The 22,049-nt window shown below is 47.0% G+C and overlaps 1 protein-coding gene across 13 annotated transcripts in view; it reads right to left on the bottom strand.

The window, feature by feature from the left end:
- LOC140385293 (cAMP-regulated phosphoprotein 21-like) overlaps positions 1-22,049 on the bottom strand; it is a 646,047-nt gene that overhangs the window by 215,074 nt on the left and 408,924 nt on the right. For 12 of the 13 annotated variants that reach the window (XM_072467301.1, XM_072467302.1, XM_072467307.1 and 9 more), the window contains one exon: positions 5,042-5,192. In XM_072467301.1, the coding sequence (XP_072323402.1) occupies positions 5,042-5,192 (151 nt within the window). Of the gene's footprint in view, positions 1-5,041; positions 5,210-22,049 lie in introns of all 13 variants that reach the window. The other variant, XM_072467312.1, reaches the window with a different exon arrangement.

Raw genomic sequence — 22,049 nt, 5'->3', positions numbered from 1 at the left:
GAACGTGCTGAGTGCCCGGGATGGGGAGGGGGGGGGGGGGGCGGCAGCAATGTAGGGTCTGGAGGGTCCAGGGGTGTGGGGTGGAAGATACCACTGGTTGTCAGTTTCACAAGCTCTTCCAATTGCTGACAGATATTAAACATATGGACGATATCTTGGACGCTGCAGAAGCTGCCCTAGTGGTGCTGCTGACAGGTCAGGCAGCCATGTGCAGGACTTTGCCCCCCCCACCCTGAAGACCTCCGCCCCCCCCGCCAACCCTGCAGACCTGGCTGCCCAACAGACCAGGGAGGGACCCAGAGGAGGAGGCCCGTAACGTTCCAAGGTGTACAGGTGTCAATGGTCTTCCAAACAAATGACAGTGTGTGCTGCAGAAGCCTCTGCCTCAACAAGGGGACGGTGTGGCACCTGTGCCATGTCCTCGCTGACTTGACACCACATGGAGAAGCAGGATACCCGCTCCCAGTGGCCATTAAGTTACAGCCCACAAGTACATCCGTGAAGTCACGGATGCCCTGTTTTCCCAGGCAGCGGACTATATAAACTTTGACATTTACCAAGCCCAACAGGATGCCCACGCAGCAGAATTCTCTGCCATTGAAGGGAGGCCACAGGTCCAAGGGCTAATAGATGACACACATGTCGCCTTGCGCTCACTGGGCCATCTGGGAGTGCCCTATATCAACAAAATCATAGAATTTACAGAGCATAAGGAGGCCATTCTGCCCATCGAGTCTGCACCGGCCCTTGGAAAGAGAACCCTACTGAAGCCCACACCTCCACTCTATCCCCACAACCCAGGAGAAGTATCCAGGATCTCCATGTCTGGGAGATGGGGTTTGGGATTGGTGCTCGGCCCGCGTTGGGAAGGAAAGTGCCAGAGGCATCACATTGGTCGAGGTCAATGATATTTAACAATCACGACGCACCCAACTCCTCCCTAACCCCTCATCCCCTACCCCCAGTGCTCTCTTAGTGATCCTCAACCTGCTTAGCATTCCCTGTACCCTGCTGCGCCTAATTGCGTTCCCAGGATACACATCAGAAGTGGGGTCTGCTTCCTGCCTACCGCTACTCCATTCCTTCGATGCCACTGGTGGGGGTCCTCTGGAGCCAGAGGGCCCTGGCGCACGTGCAGGTAGCACATGCCCCGCCGTGCCTCCCTTATCCGGGTGCTGACTCCGAGACGCGCTGTTGTCAGTGAGATGGGTTTAGGAGGAACGTGTGGCCGCTGTCACCATTTTGTAGGGTGGCTCCAGGTTGGCACCCAGGGCCCATTCCTCCTGGTCAATGCCCATAGGGTCCTGGGGTTCACTTCAGGACAGAGGAGCAACTGGTTTGAACCCCGGCTGCCCCTGTGTCATCTGGCTCTGCCAGCCCTGGTGGCTCCACAATGTCTGCAGCAGTGACTGTGATTGGGACATGCTCGGAGCATCCAGAAATGACCAGCATGCCCATTGTGACTGGGACATACCCCTATCGACCAGGACATGCTCTGCAGTGCCTCAGCAATACCCACCTGAGACTGGGAGATACCCTGCAGTGCCTAATCAAGGTCCGCCTGGTACTGTGTCACGTCCCCCAGTGACTTGAGATACGCTGACTGAGGCACACCTTGGACATCTTCACTCATGCTGCCGACATCATGCACCAGACTCTCCACTGCGGTCGCTACCCCAGCAGTGTTTGTCCCAGTGCCAAGAATTGCCGGCGCCATCTTCTGTGCCCGTAGCCTCTGGGACTCCTCCAATTGGCTATTGACCTTCTGGAGGTCGCTCACATTCCTCTCTGAGTCTCACAGCCAAACCCTAACATCTGGGATAACCTTGTCCAGAAGCTTGGCATTGACTGGGACCCAGCTGGGTTCTGGGATCCAAAAGACTTTCGACTGCTGGCCTCCCTGTATGTTCCTGCCTCCAACTGATGTGCATCAGCAACTGTGTGGTGCTCACTAAAGTGTGCCCCAGAAGCCTGTCCACTACTGTTGCCCACTGAAGTGGGTATCCCTGCACTGGTGGAGGGCGAGGATGACAGCGGCATCAACGGAGCTCTCCTCCGAGGTGTTCTCATGGGAGGCAGGGCGGTGGGGACCAACCTGGCTGGGTCGGCACCCGCGAATGAGGATCCTGAGGGAGGATGGACATGTGGTCAGTGGGGGGGATGGGTCATTCAGTATGGCATTAACTACTCATGTGTGGCAGCTCATCTAGATGGGCCTATCGCTTGTGATAATGACTGAGCTCTTAAATTAGACCTCATCATAATAAAAAAATCAAACATGGTTTTGAAGGTCAGACTGTACAATTTTATCTAGATTCTTAATTATTATCACAAGCGACTGGCCAGCTACACTGGAGGGCTCAATGGACATTGCCTGCCACTCAGCAGCCACCCTCTTGTTTCCCATGGCTGCTCAAATGTTGACGGGACAGCAAACTAGTGCAGAACCAGGCATCATTCTTGGTGCCAGGATACTGGGCATCTACCTACACAACGTACTGACTGTGGGCTCGCTGAGCGAGTAAAGCAGCATTTGGGCAGACAGTGGCATCCTGCAGCATGGAGAAGTCTGCTACCCTGGTGTAGTCGCACCTCCATCCAGCAGCTTCTCTCTGGCAGGGGAGACTCAGGTAAATTTATCTGTCTTTTGATCTGCCTACATGTGATGAGGGCTCAGTTTCTCTAGGTGCTTACAAAAACAATTGAAGTGTTAGTCTGTTCAGTTTCTGATCACACTTTGTTCTGTTTTGCTCTACCATGTCCTTCATTAGTGGCAGACTTCTTCCATTTAATTTCTTGAAGTTTCTTTTGTAATAAACATGCTTCTGTGATATCCCTACGGGATTACATTTATGAGTTTCATGATCAATTTCATATGCCACAGCAACTTTTTTGTTTTTACATTTTTTTCCAATTAAGGGGCAATCTAATGTGGCCAATCCACTTACCCTGCACGGCTTTGCATTGTTGGGGAAAATGTGCAAACTCCAATGAACAGTAACCCGATGTCAGGATCGAACCCGGGCTCTTGGCGTCGTGAGGCAGCAGTGCTAACTACTGCGCCATTGTGCTGCCCTGGCAAACTGTTTTTTTTTTTAAGAGGTTTTGTGATTTAACTATTATTCTCATATTCTACAAATCTTATGGCTGCATTTCATGTGCACCTGCCACGTAAAATAGGGTGCGTGTTCACCCCACCACCTTCCCAGGCACCCCTCAGGTGGTGGGTGGTCACCAAAATTGACATTCTCCCTGCCATATTTAAGTACATAATCAGGGGTCAATTGTGGTTGTTAACAAGCCAATTGCCCATTCGATAAAAAGGCTGGTGTGGAAAATCAGGTAGCGGTGGGCAAGCTGTTTTTTGAAAAGCTTTTTCGGAGGTGGGAAGGATAGGATTGGATTTTTTAGTTTATTGTCACGTGTACCGAGGTACAGTGAAAAGTATTTTTCTGCAAGGAGCTCAACAGATCATTAAGTACATGAAAATAAAATAAAAGAAAATACATAATAGGGCAACACAAGATACACAATGTAACTACATAACACCGGCATTGGGTGAAGCATACAGGGGTGTAGTGTTAATCAGGCCAGTCCATATGGGGGCAGAAGGAAGGAAAGAAAGAAGGAAAGAAGGATGGAAAGGAGGACGGAAAGAAGGAATGAAAGAAGGACGGAAGGAAGGACGGAAAGAAGGAATGAAAGAAGGACGGAAGGAAGGATGGAAAGAAGGAAGGTGGACGCTATCTATGGAGAGAGCCAATCGCACAGCAGCAGGCAGCCTTCCCTAAACAGCCAAAACTCTCCCTGCCCAAGACCCCGGACGTACCTGACTCCAGGGCCGATGGGTTTGTTCCTTGTTCCTCTTTGCAGTCGCGCAGCACCCATGAGTGCACCTCTGGTGGTGCCGCGACTGCTGGGGTTGCGGTGCAATTGTCCGGCAGCTCTCGGGGACGTGACTTCCTCCCCACTGCAGGGTGGAAGGCCCTCACTGCCCAAATTCAGTCGCCTGCGCATTATGGCTGTGGGGTGGGCTGGGGTGGAGGGGGTTGGTTTCACCGCGACTTTGTTAAGGGGTGTTTTGGGGGGGGGGGGATGGTGCTGGCGGGGCAGCTGTGTGACCCCTTCCAATATATTTCCTTAAATGTGTTGTTTTGCATCGGTTTACTATTGGAGGATGACTCAACATATCTACGTTCTTCTATGACTATTGTCAAGTTAACTGCAACAGAATAGATGTGAGGTTAAGAATTACTTATTTTGTTACTTAAATTCCAGTTTGGGGTGAAGAATTTGTCGTTGAATCATAGAATCCCTACAATGCAGAAGGAGGTCATTTGGCCCACCGAGTCTGCACCGACCCTCTGAAAGAGCATGCTCCCACCATATCCCCGTAACCCCACCTAACCTTTTGGGCACTAAGGGTCAATTTAGCATGGGCAATCCACCGAACCTGCACATCTTTGGACATTGATCCTGATATTAAACCTTTAAATTACTTAGAATGCAATTTATGGATGAATTAATCCATTAAAGTGCTTCCTTTTACCTTTCAAATGCAAAAATAATGGGTTGAAATGTGAAAATATTATGCTGCATTTTAGGGTAGTGAACATGATCAGTAATTGGTTTAGATTTGTGGAATAATCAACTCGAGTGAGGCATGACAATCTTGCAAAGTACATTACAGGCTTTGCATTAAAATATGTGAATTGTTTCGTGTAGGTTATTGTACATGTTCCCAGAAGCTATAACTAAGGACTACCAACAAAAGCATTTTGCACATAGCAATGTGTTTTTAAAAAATTCACCATTGTTGTATAATGCAGGTTTTATATGAATTAGAGTCAAATAAAGTGTATCAAACCTCCTCAAAATCAGCTTTTATAGACTATTACAACTGCATGAGGTCATTCTTAACCATACCTTGAATACAACCATTTAAAATCATTTTTCTCATAGCAGATTGGCAAGTAGATAGAGTTGATACTGCACCTATTTTCCTTCGAGTAATGAAAAGGGAGGGATTACAAATGCATACCTTTTGACAACATTCTTATTTTAGGTTTTTCACTACTTTTCTCTTTCTCTCTGTTTTTATCTTTGTCCTTTTCTTTCTCCAAGTCCTCTTTATTAGTTTTATCATCATCTTGAAAGCTTGGAGAGCTGGTGAGCTGCAGCTGAATTGAATCCTGCAACACAAAAATTACTAAGAAATAATAATTCTTTTTATCTGTAGAATGACTGGTTGTGTTGATACCACTTGCAATGAATTGGTAATCTACAGATTGCCCACTTTATCATCTTCTGTAGAATGATCATTATAGCACAGTCTAAAAGGAACAGCATTAAGTGTTTTCCTCAGCTAAAAATAATCATAACAAGGGTCCACAATTTGAAATCAATTTTATAACATAAGATTGTCTTTCATGGAAACAAGTGGTTGATCATAACACTTGCAATTTTCAGTATCCATCTTTTACAAGCAATTCCCAAATTACATCATCTCACCAACATAAATGGGAATGAATGGCAGGAGGCAGTATAGACAGCATACTCCTTTCGTGTTTATATAAACTGAGATTGATGGCCAGTACAAAGACAATTATTCCACATTATCAGTTAATATCCAAGTCAAAAATCACAAAAGTTGTACAAATGTTCACAATAAAAGCTAGCAAAATGTTCTCAAATACTTTGGTCTATGGAACAACAAAGCACATTTTATCTCAAAACACTGATATCATCAAGTAAGCACAAAGTTCCTTCAATATATTTTGAATGTACAATAATCCAAACAATTACAAATTTAATATTAATATAATGGAGACCTTAATGGAAATGTCACCAATAATCCTCAATGTTGCAAATGTTAACCTTGTAATATGAAGAGTATGGTCGCTGCACGGTTGAAAACGTTAGCTCTACAGTTCAATGAAATATGTCCTGTGGTTAAAAGCTGGTTGTAGCAAGTTGCAATTGGACAAAATAATGTCATATACATGATGATTTTCAGTCCTGGTTCTTCAGTTTTGAAACAAAAATGTTTCCCCCATTGTTTCCACCCCTTTACCCCACCCTCCCCCAGGAGGGTTGGGTGGTTTTGATTACTTCTGAATCATTTCTGGTCTGCTGCTAGCAGATAGTGTGATGTACAGTTAAGTCCTCCTCTCCTCTTCCTTTAACCAAGCACCTCTTTCCACCTAAACTTTGGCAATAAGACTGGCAATTTGCCCAGGTACAAAGGACAGCACAGTTTCGGTTTTAATTTAAATCGTCCATTCCTTGAACGGTGAACAAATACGCACACCTTCAGGTCAATGTATCCAGCTTCTTACAAATAACCGAACTAGAATGTAGCATTTCTCCCCTCGTGTCCCTTCTCCTGTCCCCAAAACAGTTTTTTCAATTAAGATTTCTCGACTTCTTGCTCCAGAATCCTTGGTCCATATAGATTTCAGAAACAATGTTCAGCCCATTGCAGTCTTATGCTTATGTCCTCAAATGCTTACATTTGATGTGACACCGACATCTGGAAAGTACATGCATTATAGAATAGTTAAAGCTCTGCTGATACTATTTGGAATCATAATTTCACTCTGAAAAGTAAATGAATTACAGGATGCATTGTTGCCTTTTTGTTCAGTACTCTTAGTTATCCAAAGTTCTCTCCATAAAGTTGGAATGCTTCTGAACTGGGGCTAATGCCTCTCAGCCTGCAACTGTTTCAAGTGTTACTATTTCCTCCTTTTGAGGACAGAGGTGATGAAAATCTTGCAGAGAAAAGTAGCGACATCATAAGCAATCCTTCCTTTTGTTAGGCAGCCTCCTCCCTTAAAGCTTTGCAGCATGTTTGATAAAACAGTACAGTGTGAAAGTGAGTCGAAAATGCAAAGAATTACAGCTTCTTGGTTGCATAGCAACGGGAGGGCAGATGTGAGGTATAACAGAAAATAACTATACAACACCAAACTCATTTTGCACAATTTCATTATGCTCATCATACATCGCAGTCTTTGCCAACTCGGAGTGTATAACAATTAAATCTAACCACATTACTTTTGAAAAATACGTTCATAGTGGCTTCAAACTTCAATGCGAAAAGTTTCACTGCCTGTGAACAGTCATAACACTGTGAGACATGCTAGGCCTTAGAACCCCTACTGCACGAGACTTTGAATGCGACTCTTATTTGGATATTTTCCTTAAGGAATTGTGAAGTGACACAAATCCTTCCTCCCCACAGCATATCTGCAAACATTATTTTGAGTCATACGCAGCACTACTGAAGTGGAAAATGTTGTGCCATGCAGATAAGTCCATCTCTCACCTCTCGTAGAAGCCTAAGATGAACAAGTGCAAACTGAAATAATGCCCTGATTACAAGTAATTCTTCTTCATATTTCTGATGAATATTGTAATGCTGGACAAAATTAAAGGAAATGATAACAATACACCAGACATTTTAATTATAATAATGAATTTAAAGTGATAAGCGTTATGTACCAAACGATCCAAAGTTAGATCCATGCTTAGTATTTAGTGCTTGGCATTACGAAACTCGTTGGGGATGTTAATTGAAAATCTCAGCTGTTTATTCTAGAGCGATTACAATTTATTTTTTCACAGCTATTGAGTTTGTCCCACTGCCCATTTGTTTTTTACGCTATCATTCAGCTGAATGTTTAAAACAACAAAAACTTTTGCATAATGAAGCAAGGAGGGTGGTTTGAGCTCTGGACGATAATATAAATTGGGTGCCCCGAGACCACTCGTTCATTCTATCCTATACGTTCTATTCTATTCCCGTACCGGCCTCCCCGACCAGGCGCCGGAATGTGGCGATTCGGGGCTTTTCACAGTAACTTCATTGAAGCCAACTTGTGACAATAAGTGATTATTATTATATTATTACTTCCCCCAATTTTTCTTTCCATCAGCTTAGATAAAAACAGAAGCAAAGAGATCTGTGGAGTTGGTGGCCTATCCGATATTGCCAAGAGTTCAAATTAGCCCCAAAGTTTCTAAAGGTTTCCACAGAAATAAAAACCTTAAATATTAAGTTCATTTCTAACATTGCATTAAATGATATCAATTCGACATCAATATTTTCACCAAGTGGCAATAATGATTGGTGGTAACGTTTAAGATACTTGCATGTACATCGTTGCTCCCACATTTGAAATCTGACAGGATGATCTGATGTGTACATTACTCGCTGCCACCAATCAATTCATTTCCGTTGAACTTAATATAATTAGTTTGTTGCTTACAGACTTCCAAACATAATGGAGGCCAAGATTGTCATGCACAAACTGAAGATACTTATCTGCAAAACAAGTAATGAATATGAAGAATAGGCATAGATTTTAGCTGGTTACTGCAAAGAAAAGAAACACTTCTGTCTGGAAAATCAACATGAAGGCAGAGATTGGGACTTGGGAATCTTCCCGATGTCGTGATCCCACCTCCACTTTGGCAGTGCTTGCAGGCTGGAGTGTGTGATGGCCTGAAGTCAGGAGACGGAAGCAGGCCAATGTTGAGGCAGTCAGGTTAAAGGTACTGCCGCCGTGCACAAAGTTTTTGGCCCAGTTCTTCAGATCACTGCAAAGGCCCCTCACCCTCTTAACCTCCAAACCTTCTTCATCCCTTGCCTCCTACAACCCCTCCCACCCTTCTTCACCTGCCTAGTTCACTCACCCCTTATCCCCTCACGCACCATCTTCGCTAACCCCTTAACAGCCTCTTCATCCCTCACCCTCCTACCCACTCATCCAGTATCCACCTTATAAACAGAACCCATAAGCCCGATCATAACATGTCTGGAAATCTGTGAAAATCTCATAAATCTGTCAAAATAAACAAAGACAACTTGAATAACATTATCCCCTTTTGAAAGCTCATCAGCGGGATTCTCTGTTGGTGGGGTCCTCCGCTTTGCTGGCAGCCCACTCATGCCCATGGATTTCCTGATGGCGTGGGGGTGCCCACAATGGGAAATCCAATTTGCTGGCTGCCGGGATGGAGGATGCCACTGCCAACGGAGGCGCACCGCACCGGAAAACAGGTGCGGCGGGACGGAGAATCCTGCTCCATAACTCTTTCAAAGCAAAATAAGCACCACTTGAATAGGCATTTGAAACCCCAATACCCTCTTCAGAATCTCATAACTCTTTTCAAACTTAATAAGCATCACTTGAATAGGTATTTAAAAAATCCTCTCCCAAAGCTCATACATTTGTCAAATTAAATAAACAACACTTGAATAGGCATTCAAAACCATTCAGTTCTTTAGAAGCTCACATATTTGTCACACATTCCTCCGGTCAGCTGCATAAACAAACCCTGTGTGTAGAATCCATTAATACCTTTGAAAGCAGCCAAGCCATCAAACTCACATTCCCCTGGACAACTGTATAAAATACCCCTGCAGTGCAGAATCAATTAGTGCTTTTGAAGGCACACGGTAGTTGCTATATCTCTCACAGTTTTCAAGCAGCCAAACAGATGGCCAAGCTCTTCTGTAAAAAATAAATGACAGCCATGGGTTGAGTTTTAACAACTAGCTACTCAGCTTACACTGGGCTGGGTTTTCAATTTTGCACAATGCCGAATAGTACTTCATCCAGTGGACAATCTATTCAACAGGATTTGAAGACTTCCCACTTTTACGATGTTGTTCCTCACTTGATACTTTGCCAGTTGTCAGAAGTAACAACCTGGCAAATAGATAATCTAATAGTGACTTACCTTTTCAATTACACTGCTGTCATCACTCCATTGTATACATAGATCTAACCCAAGTTATAGAAGTTCATGTTGAACTGTAAAGGAAGCACCCCTATTTTTACTCACTTTTTATACTTTTCCTGCCTCCAATCCATGGTTCAGAAGGCTTCCACAATATGGCAGCCTCACTGAACATTGCAAAGTTTCTGAAATGCCCACTCCTATAATGGGCTTGACAACTTGCAAGCAGCAGAGAGTGGGGTTCCAAAACCATTCAATTTCCTGCTCTGTGATAGACAGCCGAAGACAGTAATGCAGGGAGGTGTCTGCCTACACAGCACAGTGGCCATTTTTTTCTGATTCCAACTCCATGCGATCCCAAAATGGGACCACAAAATCCAGTTCCTGGTAGCAATACCCATAATTAGTTAGACAATGAGAGAAAAACAAACCAAGCCAAAGGACATCCTTGAAAAATATCATATGGCTTTTAATGCAAAGGAAAATGAATTTCTGTACTTAATTCAATAAATTTACTGTGAACAATGCTGGGTGCAAGAGTGAATGAGATTATTTCAAACAAAATAAGACTATATGAGCATGAAGTAAAGAGAATAACGGTGGCAACTGCAGACTGAATGCAGCATGTCCGAGTGGTTGAATCCAGGAATTTGGGAAGTAAGAGAATTTGGTGCAGAGAGGGAGGAAGTGCTGTTCTGACTTTTTACAAAAAGTGAGTGGGAGCCAAAGGCAGCGAAAACGTAGAGCTGAGGTCCGGAGGCATTAAGCAATTGTGCAGGTATATAATTGATGAGTTTTAAGTTTTATCCCCCCTCTAAACCGGGGCAGCAGTCTAAATGGATACTGGTGAGATATACAAATTGCAGCATAACTAGTTAAACTCCATCATAACGAATTAGTCCTTCGGTAGTACAGAACTTAAAGTATTGCTGAAAAAAGACATTTTGTCAAAGCTTTTTGTCTTGCACTCATCAGGACAATTGCAAGATTGCAATTGTCCTGATGAGTGCAAGATGAAAAACTTAAACAAAATATATTTTTTCAGTAATACGCAAAACTAATTAATTACACTTTAAAAAATAAGGATAGAAGGGCAGATAATATATTGCAGCTGTAACATATGGATACTTGTAGAATCCACTGCAACCACATCTGTCGTATATGTCTGTAGCTTGAGGAACTTTGGCTCTGAGTTGACGAGCTGGAATCTGAGCTTTAGGCATTGCCATACATTAGGGAGGAAAACGTTACCTGGACACTTACTTCCAGGAGGCAGATACACCCCTCAGGCAGAGTACTTCAGATTTAGTTTTGGTCAGGGCATGACAAGAGGGCATGACTTTAAGGGAGGCAAGAATGTGGTTCCAAAGTAGAGAAATGGGGAGCTTCAACCCTTACATCAGAACATAAGAACTAGGAGCAGGAGTAGGCCATCTGGACCCTCGAGCCTGCTCCGCCATTCAATGAGATCATGGCTGATCTTTTGTGGACTCAGCTCCACTTTCCGGCCCGAATACCATAACCCTTAATCCCTTTATTCTTCAAAAAACTATCTATCTTTATCTTTAAAACATTTAATAAAGGAGCCTCAACTGCTTCACTGGGCAGGGAATTCCATAGATTCACAACCCTTTGGGTGAAGAAGTTCCTCCTAAACTCAGTCCTAAATCTACTTCCCTTTATTTTGAGGTTATGCCTCCTAGTTCTGCTTTCACCCGTCAGTGGAAACAACCTGCCCGCATCTATCCCCTTCATAATTTTATATGTTTCTATAAGATCCCCCTTCATCCTTCTGAATTCCAACGAGTACAGTCCCAGTCTACTCAACCTCTCCTTGTAATCCAACCCCTTCAGCTCTGGGATTAACTTAGTGAATCTCCTCTGCACACCCTCCTGCGCCAGTACGTCCTTTCTCAGGTAATGAGACCAAAACTGAATACAATACTCCAGGTGTGGCCTCACTATCACCTTATACAATTGCAGCATAACCTCCATAGTCTTAAACTCCATCCCTCTAGCAATGAAGGACAAAACTCCATTTGCCTTCTTAATCACCTGTTGCACCTACAAACCAACTTTTTGCGACTCATGCACTAGCACACCCAGGTCTCTCTGCGATTATGATTATCTTGTGATTATCCAACAGGTTTCAAGTTTTTTCAACTTGTGTGGATGGCAGTGGGAGTTGGAGGGATGATGACCAAACTAACCAGAGCAGGGGAGGCCATTCATGTCGTGGAGGCAAAAAGGCATGTAGTTGTAGTTGGGGATTATTTAGTTTGGGGAATGGACCTTGCTCTCTGCAGCCAGGTGGTTGAGTTCTGAAGGCTGTGCTGCCTGCCTGGTGCCAGGGTTAAGCACATTTCTTCAGCTTGGAGAGGAACTCGAGTGGGAAGAGAAGGCTCCAGTTGTCATGTTCCACCTGGTTGATGTGAGATTTGTAGGTTTTGATTCAAGGGACCCTTACACCAGCACTGGGGAAAGAGGAAGCTTTGCTGTTGGGATGGGCTGGGACCGATGTCCTGGCAAAGTGTAAAACTAGAGCTGCACAGAGGACTTTAAACTCAGTAATGCTAGAGGGTGAGGGGAGAGGGGGGCATACAGAGGTTCACATGAGTGTAGTTTTGGAAAGGGCAGCACTGCAGGTAAGAATGACAGGAAGGGACAAAGTGTACAATCATAAGAGTGTTCCAACAAATAAGGTCAGACTGGGGAAAAATGGTAAAAGGACAGAATTAAAGGCTCTTTATTTAAGTCCATGCAGATAGTATTTATAACAAGATGGATAAATTGATAGCACAAATAGAAATAATTGAGTATGCTCTGATAGCCATTGCAGAGACACGGTTGCAAAGTGACCATGGCTGGGACCTGAATAGTCAAGGATATTTAACATTTTGGAAGAACGGGATAGATGGAAGAGGAGGTATGGTGGCTCCAAAAATAAAGGTTCAGATCAGTACAGTAGCGAGAAATGATTTTGGTTCAGGGAATCAAAATGTATAAAGACTTTGAGTTGGGATAAGAAATAGCAAAGGAAGGGAGTCACTGGTGGGAGTGGGACACAGGACTCCTGTCAGTAGCCACAGTGTAGGATGGAGCAATAATAATAATCGCTTATTGTCACAAGTAGGCTTCAATGAAGTTACTGTGAAGAGCCCCTAGTCGCCACATTCCAGCGTCTGTTCACAGAGGCCGGTACAGGAATTGAACCCGCGCTGCTGCCTTGTTCTGCATTACAAGCCAGCTGTTTAGCCCACTGTACTAAACCAGTATAAAAGTCGGGAAGCTTTCATACAACTATGAAGGGCTTTGGTGAGACACACCATCATATACTTTTCCACAGCTTACTTAAGGAGGGATATACTACACAGCAGCACAGTGGTTAGCACTGTTGCTTCACAGCTCCAGGGTCCCAGGTTCGATTCCCAGCTTGGGTCACTGGCTGTGTGGAGTTTGCACTTTCTCCCCGTGTCTGCATGTTAAGTAGGGTGCTCTTTCCAAGGACAAGTGCAAACTCAATGGGCCGAATGGCCTCCTTCTGCACTGTAAATTCTATGATTCTATGGTACTTGCATTTGAATTAATTCAGAGAAGATTCACTCGGCTGATTCCTGGAAGGAAGGGGCTTGTCTTATGAGGGAAGGCTGAGCAGGTTGGGCCTATACTCATTCGAGTTCAAAAGAATGAGACGTGATTTTATTGATACATCTGAGGGTCTTTGACAGGGTAGATGCTGTGCAGATGCTTCCCCTTCTGGGGGAATCTAGAGCTAGATTTAAAATCTAGAGGCACAATTTTAAAATAAGGGGTCTCCCATTTAAGACGAAGGTGACGAGGAATTTCTTCTCTCAGAGTTATTTTCTACAGAGAGCAGTTGAGGCTGGGCCATTGAATCTATTCAAGGCTGAGTTAGACAGACTTTTGATTGACAAGGGAGTCAAGGGTTATTGGGGACAGATAGGAAAATGAAGTCAGGGCTTGATGGACCAAATGAACTACCCCTGTTCCTATTTCCTACAATCGTATTAGAACATGGCGGCTTGATGAATTTACGACTTACTGCTGACTCCTTGTCACATGTTTAATGCCTCTTCTGAGATATTCATTCAGGTACAACAGTCGCTGTTAACGTGGGGGTCTAAACATCCTGCATTCAGGAGTGCATCCATAGACCTGAATTCTCCTGTAGGGGCTCGGGCCTCAAGATGGGACTAAAGCAGGGTCCTTGGCCTGCCCAGCTTTACATGAGGCAGTTTCTTAATTCGCTGATTCTGCGTTTGCCAACCAATTGAGGATGGCAGGTAGGCACACAAGATGGAAGCACAATCGGGCTACAGTAGCACTGGCTGGTCAGCAACCGCACGGGAGATGTAAGGACTGCCTGAGGTGGATTGGCGAGTGTGAGGGCGGCTCAAAATGCAGGCATTCTTAGAAATCTGCTGAAATTAAGATGGTCCAGAGTTATTCGTGCCATCAGTATGGCCATCAGTTCTCCTTGACAGGAATGGTTTTTGTTTCAGCTGTGGCATTTTCATATTATGGCTCATGCATTGTGCGAATGAGCAGAGGCACCAATGACCCTCCATCTGCCACCAAGGAGCTGCCTCCAAGTTATTGTTGGCTTACAGACTCAGCAGAGAGTGGGTCCGATGTTGGGAATATGCTTCTGGGTTCTGAAAATGGCCCCTAAGTGAAGTTTAAATCAGTCTAATTGTCTGTACACCTCGGTGGAGCGGGTTGCCAATTTCTAAAGCATCCCATCCCTGGGAAATTTGCCTGGTGGTGGGACAGTGTAGGGGAGCCCTCTCTAAAAGCAACTGTCTGAATTTCCTTGCCCGCCAAACCTCCAACCATACCTCCGTGGCAAAATTCAGCCAAATTGTCCAATATCTAATTATGCAGCAACATAACACAGGGATGCAAAAAATGGAGCTCTTTGTGATCGGAATTAGATATTTATTTTTGGTCTTTCGCACATGAAGCTCTTCAATCTCTTTGAAGGTATTCTCAGAAAACGCATGGCGTGAGGAAATATGGAATCTGCTACACCACCCACCTACATCAATGGGTTGGCTTACTTGACTTTAACAAGGACAAGAAATTCATGTGCCTCAATTTTTGGATGTGGGATTGTGATTCTTGGCCTCCTCATTGCTAGTTTCAATCAAAGTGGGCAGCACTTAATTTGGGTACACCCCCACCTCATCTGCATGATTGTAGCATGTTGCCAAGTGGGTCTCACGGCTGCCCTGAAATTATCAAGGGGAATTTGCAGCGATTTGCAGATTGTGATTGAATCCGTGGTTTTCAAAGTTTGTATTCTTTGACTCAGACCCTAATTGAAAAGGGAAACTACAAATAGAAAACAACCCTCCCAGCGTCTAAGGAAACTAAGGCTGAAACTGAGGTTGGAATCCTAAACTTCTGGGAGTCTGAAACTGGTTGAAATGATATTGCTTACCAGGTTGAAGGAGGGGTGAGGGGGGTTCTTTGGGGGCTCCACGAGGTTGGGGATAGAAGTGTGGTTAAAAACAGGGGGTTGAGCCTGAGGGGGCGGGGGGTGGGGGGGTGGGGGGGTTAGGGGGTAAATACTGGGTTAGCCAGACAAAATGGTGCCCTGATCTGCAAGGAACCTTTCTCTCTAAGTGAGGTCTTGATGGAGGGAATTTTCCTGAGGCCGAAAAAAACGGTAAAGTGCCGTTGAATAGCGTGATGTTTCTCAATGCTGCAGGCCCCACTGAACACGGCATTCAGTGGACCTTAACCCAAGTCTGCTGAATTGCATCCAGGATAAATGCTGAGTGAACTGCCAAGCCAATTCATAAGATCTACCTTTGTTGTGTCTCTCTTTTAATGTGCAAGTTATACTTTACAATCAACCACAATTATCCTGTTAATTCATGTTTTAACTTATGTTGATTCTGCATTGTAGAGTATAGATTGTTACCAAGATAGAAATTAGTGTTTGCTTTGTATAATAAAACTATACTCTTTACTCTTGGATTGTAATAATTATTTTGTTTTAAACCCTGCAACCTTGTGGGCTCATCTACTCAGTAAACTACTAGGATTTTGGATAACAAGATACCATGTCGTTCAGACAGATTGCTCTTCTGCAAGACAGGCTGTCCAACTCAGAGAGAGATGAAACATAGGGAGCGCGATTCTCCCAGCCCCGACACCGGCATGAGATTCTCCGAGGTGCGGAGAATCGGCGCCATTTGCGCCAGCGCGTTTGGCGCGGCACCGGTCACGGGCCGCTGTATGAGGCCGGGCCGCGGATTCTCCGGCCCGGATGGGCCAAGCGGCCGCGCGGACAAAGCAGAGTCCCGCCGGCGCCGTCCACACCCGGTCGCTGCCGGCGGGAACTCTGCGCGAAGGGTCGGGGGCGGCCTGTGGGGGGGGGGGGGGGGGGGGGAGGCTCCGTCCCCGGGGGGGGGGGCCTCCGATAGGGTCTGGCCCACGATTGGGGCCTGCCGATCGGCGGGCCGGCCTTTCCCCCCCGGGCCTACTTTGTTGCGCGTCCGGCCCCAGAACCCCCGCGCCATGTTGCGTCGGAGCCGGCGCCTTCCGTAAAGCCACCGCGCATGCGTCGGTTGGCGCGTTGCTACTGTGCATGCGCAGGTTGGCGCCACCCACAGTGCATGCCAGGAAGTGAGGCTGGAGCGGCGTGAACCGCTCCAGCGCCGTGCTGGCCCTGTGGGCGACAGAATCGCTAGTGCCCGCGCCTGTTTCGCGCCGTCGTGAAACGCGACGACGTTCACGATGACCCGGGCACTCTGTCCCGCGATCGGAGAATCGTGCCCAGGGACTCCAGCGGTTCAAGAAGGCAACTCACCATCACCCTTTGAAGGGCAACTAGGAATGGGCAATAAATGCTGGTCTAACGAGAATGCCCACATCCCATAAATGAATTAAAAAATAAATAAATAAAGGCACAGAGAGGGGTCCAGGGTGATAGATGTGACATTGGAGGTATTAGTGGTGGACCAGGGAATAAAGTAAGGTACCATGTGGGGAGCATAAAGCCATAAAGGACCATCCTGAGAAGGAACTGGAACCAGCTGTCATAATGTACACCAGTATATCATGGTGCAGACACACACACACTGATGGACACACAGCAAGACCAATCAACACACACAACACCGCAGCCAATCACCAGTTAGTGCACACTCACTATAAAGACAGAGGGCATCAGTTTTCCCGCTCATTCGGGATGCAGCCTCTCAGAAGGACAGAGCTTATAGCTTACAGCACAGGTCTTCACCATGTGCTGAGTGCATAGACTGGTTAGGACAGGCATATGTCTTTAGTTTAATATAACATCGTGTTAACCCACAGTGAAAGTATGTTCAACAGTTTCAAGCTCAATAAAATAGTGTTGTACTATTTTAAGTGTTGGTGGCCTGTATGTGTTCCACGGATCCAGAGCACCCAACACATCAGCAGGTAGTCAGGGAGATCAATGCCCAGTGTCTGAAACTGCAGTGTGTCACTGCACCCTGGGCTAGTACGTGGTCAATTCCACTTGACCCAGAGTTGCAAATCATGTGAAATTAGATCTGATTTAATATGCCAAATGTCCTTGGTTAAGCCCAATAAACTACAGGCACCAGGTTTTAACTTTAAAGTACAAGTAACCTGTTATTATGTGCAGTATTGTAATTAAACAGACAGAAAATGTAACTGACTACCTACTACCCCTTTCTCCTTTCCTAACTCACCCCACTCACTACCCACACACACAGATAAACAACGCAGAGGGGAAAGGGTGATGGAAAAGAAAAGGAAATATAAATACAATTAAAAGGATAAGGATCTCTGATGTACTGGGATGACTTCCCAGTTGTCTGTCAATATCTTTCTGAAGTTCAGGCTTTTAGTTTGGTACTTCCTCATTCTAGGCTTGAGATGGTTTTCTCTGGCAAGGTTGTCTACTTTCTTTGCAGACTCAGCACCATTTCAGATTTATAGCAAAGGATGTGCCGGGCCCTCACTGCTTTCAGAACAATAGAGCCGTTCTTTCACCACAGCAAGCAGGAGAGAGAGAGGGTGTTCCTTTCACTTCCAAGGTCTTAGCACTTCTGCTAAGTTCTCTCAGAAAGCATCATGCAGGAACCAATCACTGACTGTTGTCAGGCAGAACACTGTCCCTGGCCAACCCACCAGTTGCCAGTTAACCAATCGAACCAACTCCCTCCAAGGCTGGTTCCTAAGATCCACTTGGTGCCAAGGAGTTTGGTTTCTCCTCTCCAAAATACAAAACCTGGAAACACAGTGTCCTGGCAAGCAGGATGTTTCAATCTTGAGTCTTCTGCTTAAAGACACATCCTGATTATGGGTCCACAAGCCAAAAATTTTGATTTTCTACGTTGCCCGCTATTTTCAATTCTGAGGTGTTAGCTTGCTCAGTAGCACACCACTTCAGTACTTGAGTACACAACCTAAGATGATATTTCAGTATAGTACTGAAAGAGTGCTGAGTTTCTGTCAGGCGCTACGCATGTCTACATGTCCAGATGAATGTGAAAGATCCATTGGACAGAGCAAGGCAGTTCTGCAATGTCCCACTCCACATTTGTCTCTGAACCTACATCTATCCCATTTCTGTTTGTGGAACCATGTATGCAAATTGCCTGTCATACATTGAGATGGTGGCATAGTGGTAATGTCACTGGACTAGTAATCCAGAGGCCCAGGCTAAAGCTTTCGGGACACTGGGTTCAAATCTCACCATGGCAGCTGGTGGAATTTAAATTCAATTAATGAATCTGGGATTATGAAAGTAGCTAATCTTAGTAACCATAAAACTATCATTGATTGTTGTAAAAATCCTTCAGGTTCATCAATGTCCTTAAGGGACGGAAATCCGCCATCCTTACATGGTCTGGCCTACATATGACTCCAGACACAGAGCAATGTGACTGACTCTTAACTGCTCTCAGAAATATCCTAGCAAGGCACCGAATAAGAGATGGGTAACAAATGCTGCCCAGCCGGCAATGGCCACATCCCATGAAAGAATAAAAAAAGTTGTCCACACAACAGCGCAAATAATTGTCTGTGAAATGATCTGGGACAACGCAAGGTCGCAAAAGGCAATTCATAAATGGAATAGTATTTTGCTGCTAATGACTCTCCCTAATGTTCCCCTCCTCCACCCCCTAACCTCATCATTGACAAAACCAATTAATTCCTGAGGTGTTGTCAGTAAAGAGTTCCCTTGTGGTACCACCAGCAATAAATGGTGCTGAATTTCTGACGACTCTTCTATCAAATGAATTTCCCTTCTCTATTTCCCAGTTGATCCTGTAGGATTGTGGAATTCTGAAGACAGCTGAGCCCAAACAGAATGTGGCATTGAAAGGAAAGAGAGGCAAAAAATGACTGTGTTCCAGTTTTAGCTTATTGCTTGTGATGTAGCAAAGTAAGCAGCCAGAAAATCTGAACATATTTTTTTCACGTTGGAAAAACTGAGATGAGAAATGAAAGCAAGTAGAATTTAGATTTTGATGGGGAAAATCATGTTAAACAAACTGACCCATCAAGCCTTAACGCATTCCAGCACGAGTCAACCTCTGCATGCCATCAGCTCAATGTAACCATTGGCAAATAAAAACTTTGGACCAATTTCGGAAAAACTTTGCAAATGTTTTTCTCCAATCTCCAAAAGGAATCAAGCAAAATCCAGGTGGTTGGGAGATGCAACCTCTATTAACACACTTACCTTCAATATGTAGACGCTTGCCATTCTCAAGAACTCATCCAGCTCCCATTCCGAATTTTTTGGCTGACAATTTGCAAAAATATAAGTACCTCGTGGAACCCAACCTGTTTCCTGCTTTTGTAGCACAACAATGTTTCCTGGTCCTCCCTAACATACCCAGCTCAGTCCGAGTCCAATGCTTCAAAATTTTAAAGGCTCCATTCAAATCTCCACAAAATAGAAATATCTAGGGCGAAATTCTCTGTTATCGGCGGAAAGTCCGCCGATCGGCGCAAAAAACGGCGCAAATCCCACTTGCGTCACGTCATAAAAATGGGACGATAGTCTCCGGCCCGAAATGGGCTAGCAGCGACGTAACGGGATCCGCACTTGCGCAGTGGTTCACGCCGTGCAGCGTCATACGCGCTGCACGGCGTGACGGCTCATAAGGCCGCGCAGCTCCCCCCCACCCGACCAGAACACCCGACCGCAACACCCGACTGGATGGCTGGCCGTCGCTCAGCCCCGAGGTTCGAGTCACGCGATGTGGAGACGCTCCTGGACGCGGTGGAGCAGAGGAGGGATGCCCTGTATCCCGGGCACGGCCGCAGAGTTGCCCCACGCCACAGCCGTCGTCTGTGGAGGGAAGTGGCAGAGGCCGTCACCGCTGTGGCCCTGACACCACGGACAGGCACCCAGTGCCACAAGAAGGTGAACGACCTCGTCAGAGCAGGCAGGGTGAGCCTCCCCATATCCCCCCTCCCCCATATCCCCCCTCCCCCATATCCCCCATATCCCCCCTCCCCCATATCCCCCCTCCCCCATATCCCCCATATCCCCCCTCCCCCATATCCCCCTCCCCCATATCCCCCCTCCCCCATATCCCCCCTCCCCCATATCCCCCCCTCCCCCATATCCCCCATATCCCCAAGTGAATCCAGCCCTAACCTTAACCTCTGCAATGCACGCGCAACCGATGGCGTGCATTCATATACCTGCCTAACACTGTTGCCTTTTACCCCTGCCACCACCCCGCCCCCCCCACAGGAGAAGCGCGCACACAACAATAGGGAGCATGTGAGGACTGGAGGAGGGCCCGCTGATGAGAGGCCACTGACCGTACACGAGGAAAGGGCCCTGGAACTGGCTGGCGGACCTGAGGACCGGGAGGTTGCTGATGCAGAGGTCGGGGGCCCACGAGCAAGTGAGCCACCAACAGCCCGTCCCCATATCCCCCCTCCCGTATATCCCCCTCCCCCGTATCACCTGATCACTGCCTGATGTCTAACCATGCATGCTTCATTGTGTATCGCAGGACCAAACGTCCAGGCACCCATCCCCGCAGATGCACACCGCCCGCAGGATGCCCCTCGGAGACCACAGGAGACGGAGAGACCCGGACCCTCCAGCATGCGACGCCCGCAGGATGCCCCTCGGAAACCACGGGAGACGGAGAGACCCGGACCCTCCAGCATGCGACGCCCGCAGGATGCCCCTCGGAGACCACGGGAGACGGAGAGACCCGGACCCTCCAGCATGCGACGCCCGCAGGATGCCCCTCGCACACCACGGGAGACGGAGAGACCTGGAGCAACAGGGAGACGACACCCCCGTCACGTGCGGGAGCGACCACCCAGCGATGAGGGGGGCAGCCACAGGCCCCCGTCACATCCGAGCCAGGACACCACTACCCAGGACACCACTATCCAGGACACCCCTACCCGGGACACCACTACCCGGGACAGCACTACCCAGGACACCCCTACCCGGGACAGCACTACCCGGGACAGCACTACCCGGGACAGCACTACCCAGGACACCCCTACCCGGGAAGACGAAATACCGGACAGTGACTCAGAGTGGATGGGTGGAGACGAACCCCCACCCCAAAGTGCCATGGAGTCAGAGTGGGACGAAGAGCACGACACAACGCCACTGCTGTCACCAACACCCTCCACCATCGCAGAAACACTCACCACGGTTGGGCACTTTAGTGATGAGGCGTCTGGTACACTCACTGGTGCGCACAACACAGCCATCCCAGTACAGCAGGTGGAGGTAGAAGCAGCAGAGGGACCGGGCGGTCGGAGGGCAGCCCAGGCCAAGCGAACATCTGCCGCCCAGATGGATCCCGGGTTCCTGCAGTTACCACACCCACACATAGATCCGATGCAACCACCGACACGGAGACGAGCGAATAGGGTGACGGGTGGCTTGCGGCGGCTGCGGTCGCAGGTGGAGGAGTCCACCCACGTCCAGGAGCTGGGCGTGGTCCCGGTCATGCGTGCCACCCAGGCTGACACCGCACGGGTGGCGTCCGCGGTGGAGGCAATGGGTGCGACGGTGTCAGACATGGGGAACGGTTTGCGAGGCCTGGGGCCTTCCGTGCAGGCGGCGTCTGTGGCCCAGGAAATGGCTGCCCTCTCACAGGAGGCCATGAGCCAGTGCCAGCGCCAGATGGCAGAGGCGCTCAACGCCATAGCCCAGTCTCAGCAGGCCATGGCCCAGTCTCAGCAGGCCATAGCCCAGTCTCTGCAGGCCATGGCCCAGTCTCTGCAGGCCATGGCCCAGTCTCAGCAGGCCATGG

This window comes from Scyliorhinus torazame, chromosome 11 (assembly GCF_047496885.1).
Source record: "Scyliorhinus torazame isolate Kashiwa2021f chromosome 11, sScyTor2.1, whole genome shotgun sequence".
Taxonomy (NCBI): domain Eukaryota; kingdom Metazoa; phylum Chordata; class Chondrichthyes; order Carcharhiniformes; family Scyliorhinidae; genus Scyliorhinus; species Scyliorhinus torazame.
Note: the sequence above shows the minus strand (reverse complement) of the source record. Positions and strands in the feature narration are given on the sequence as shown.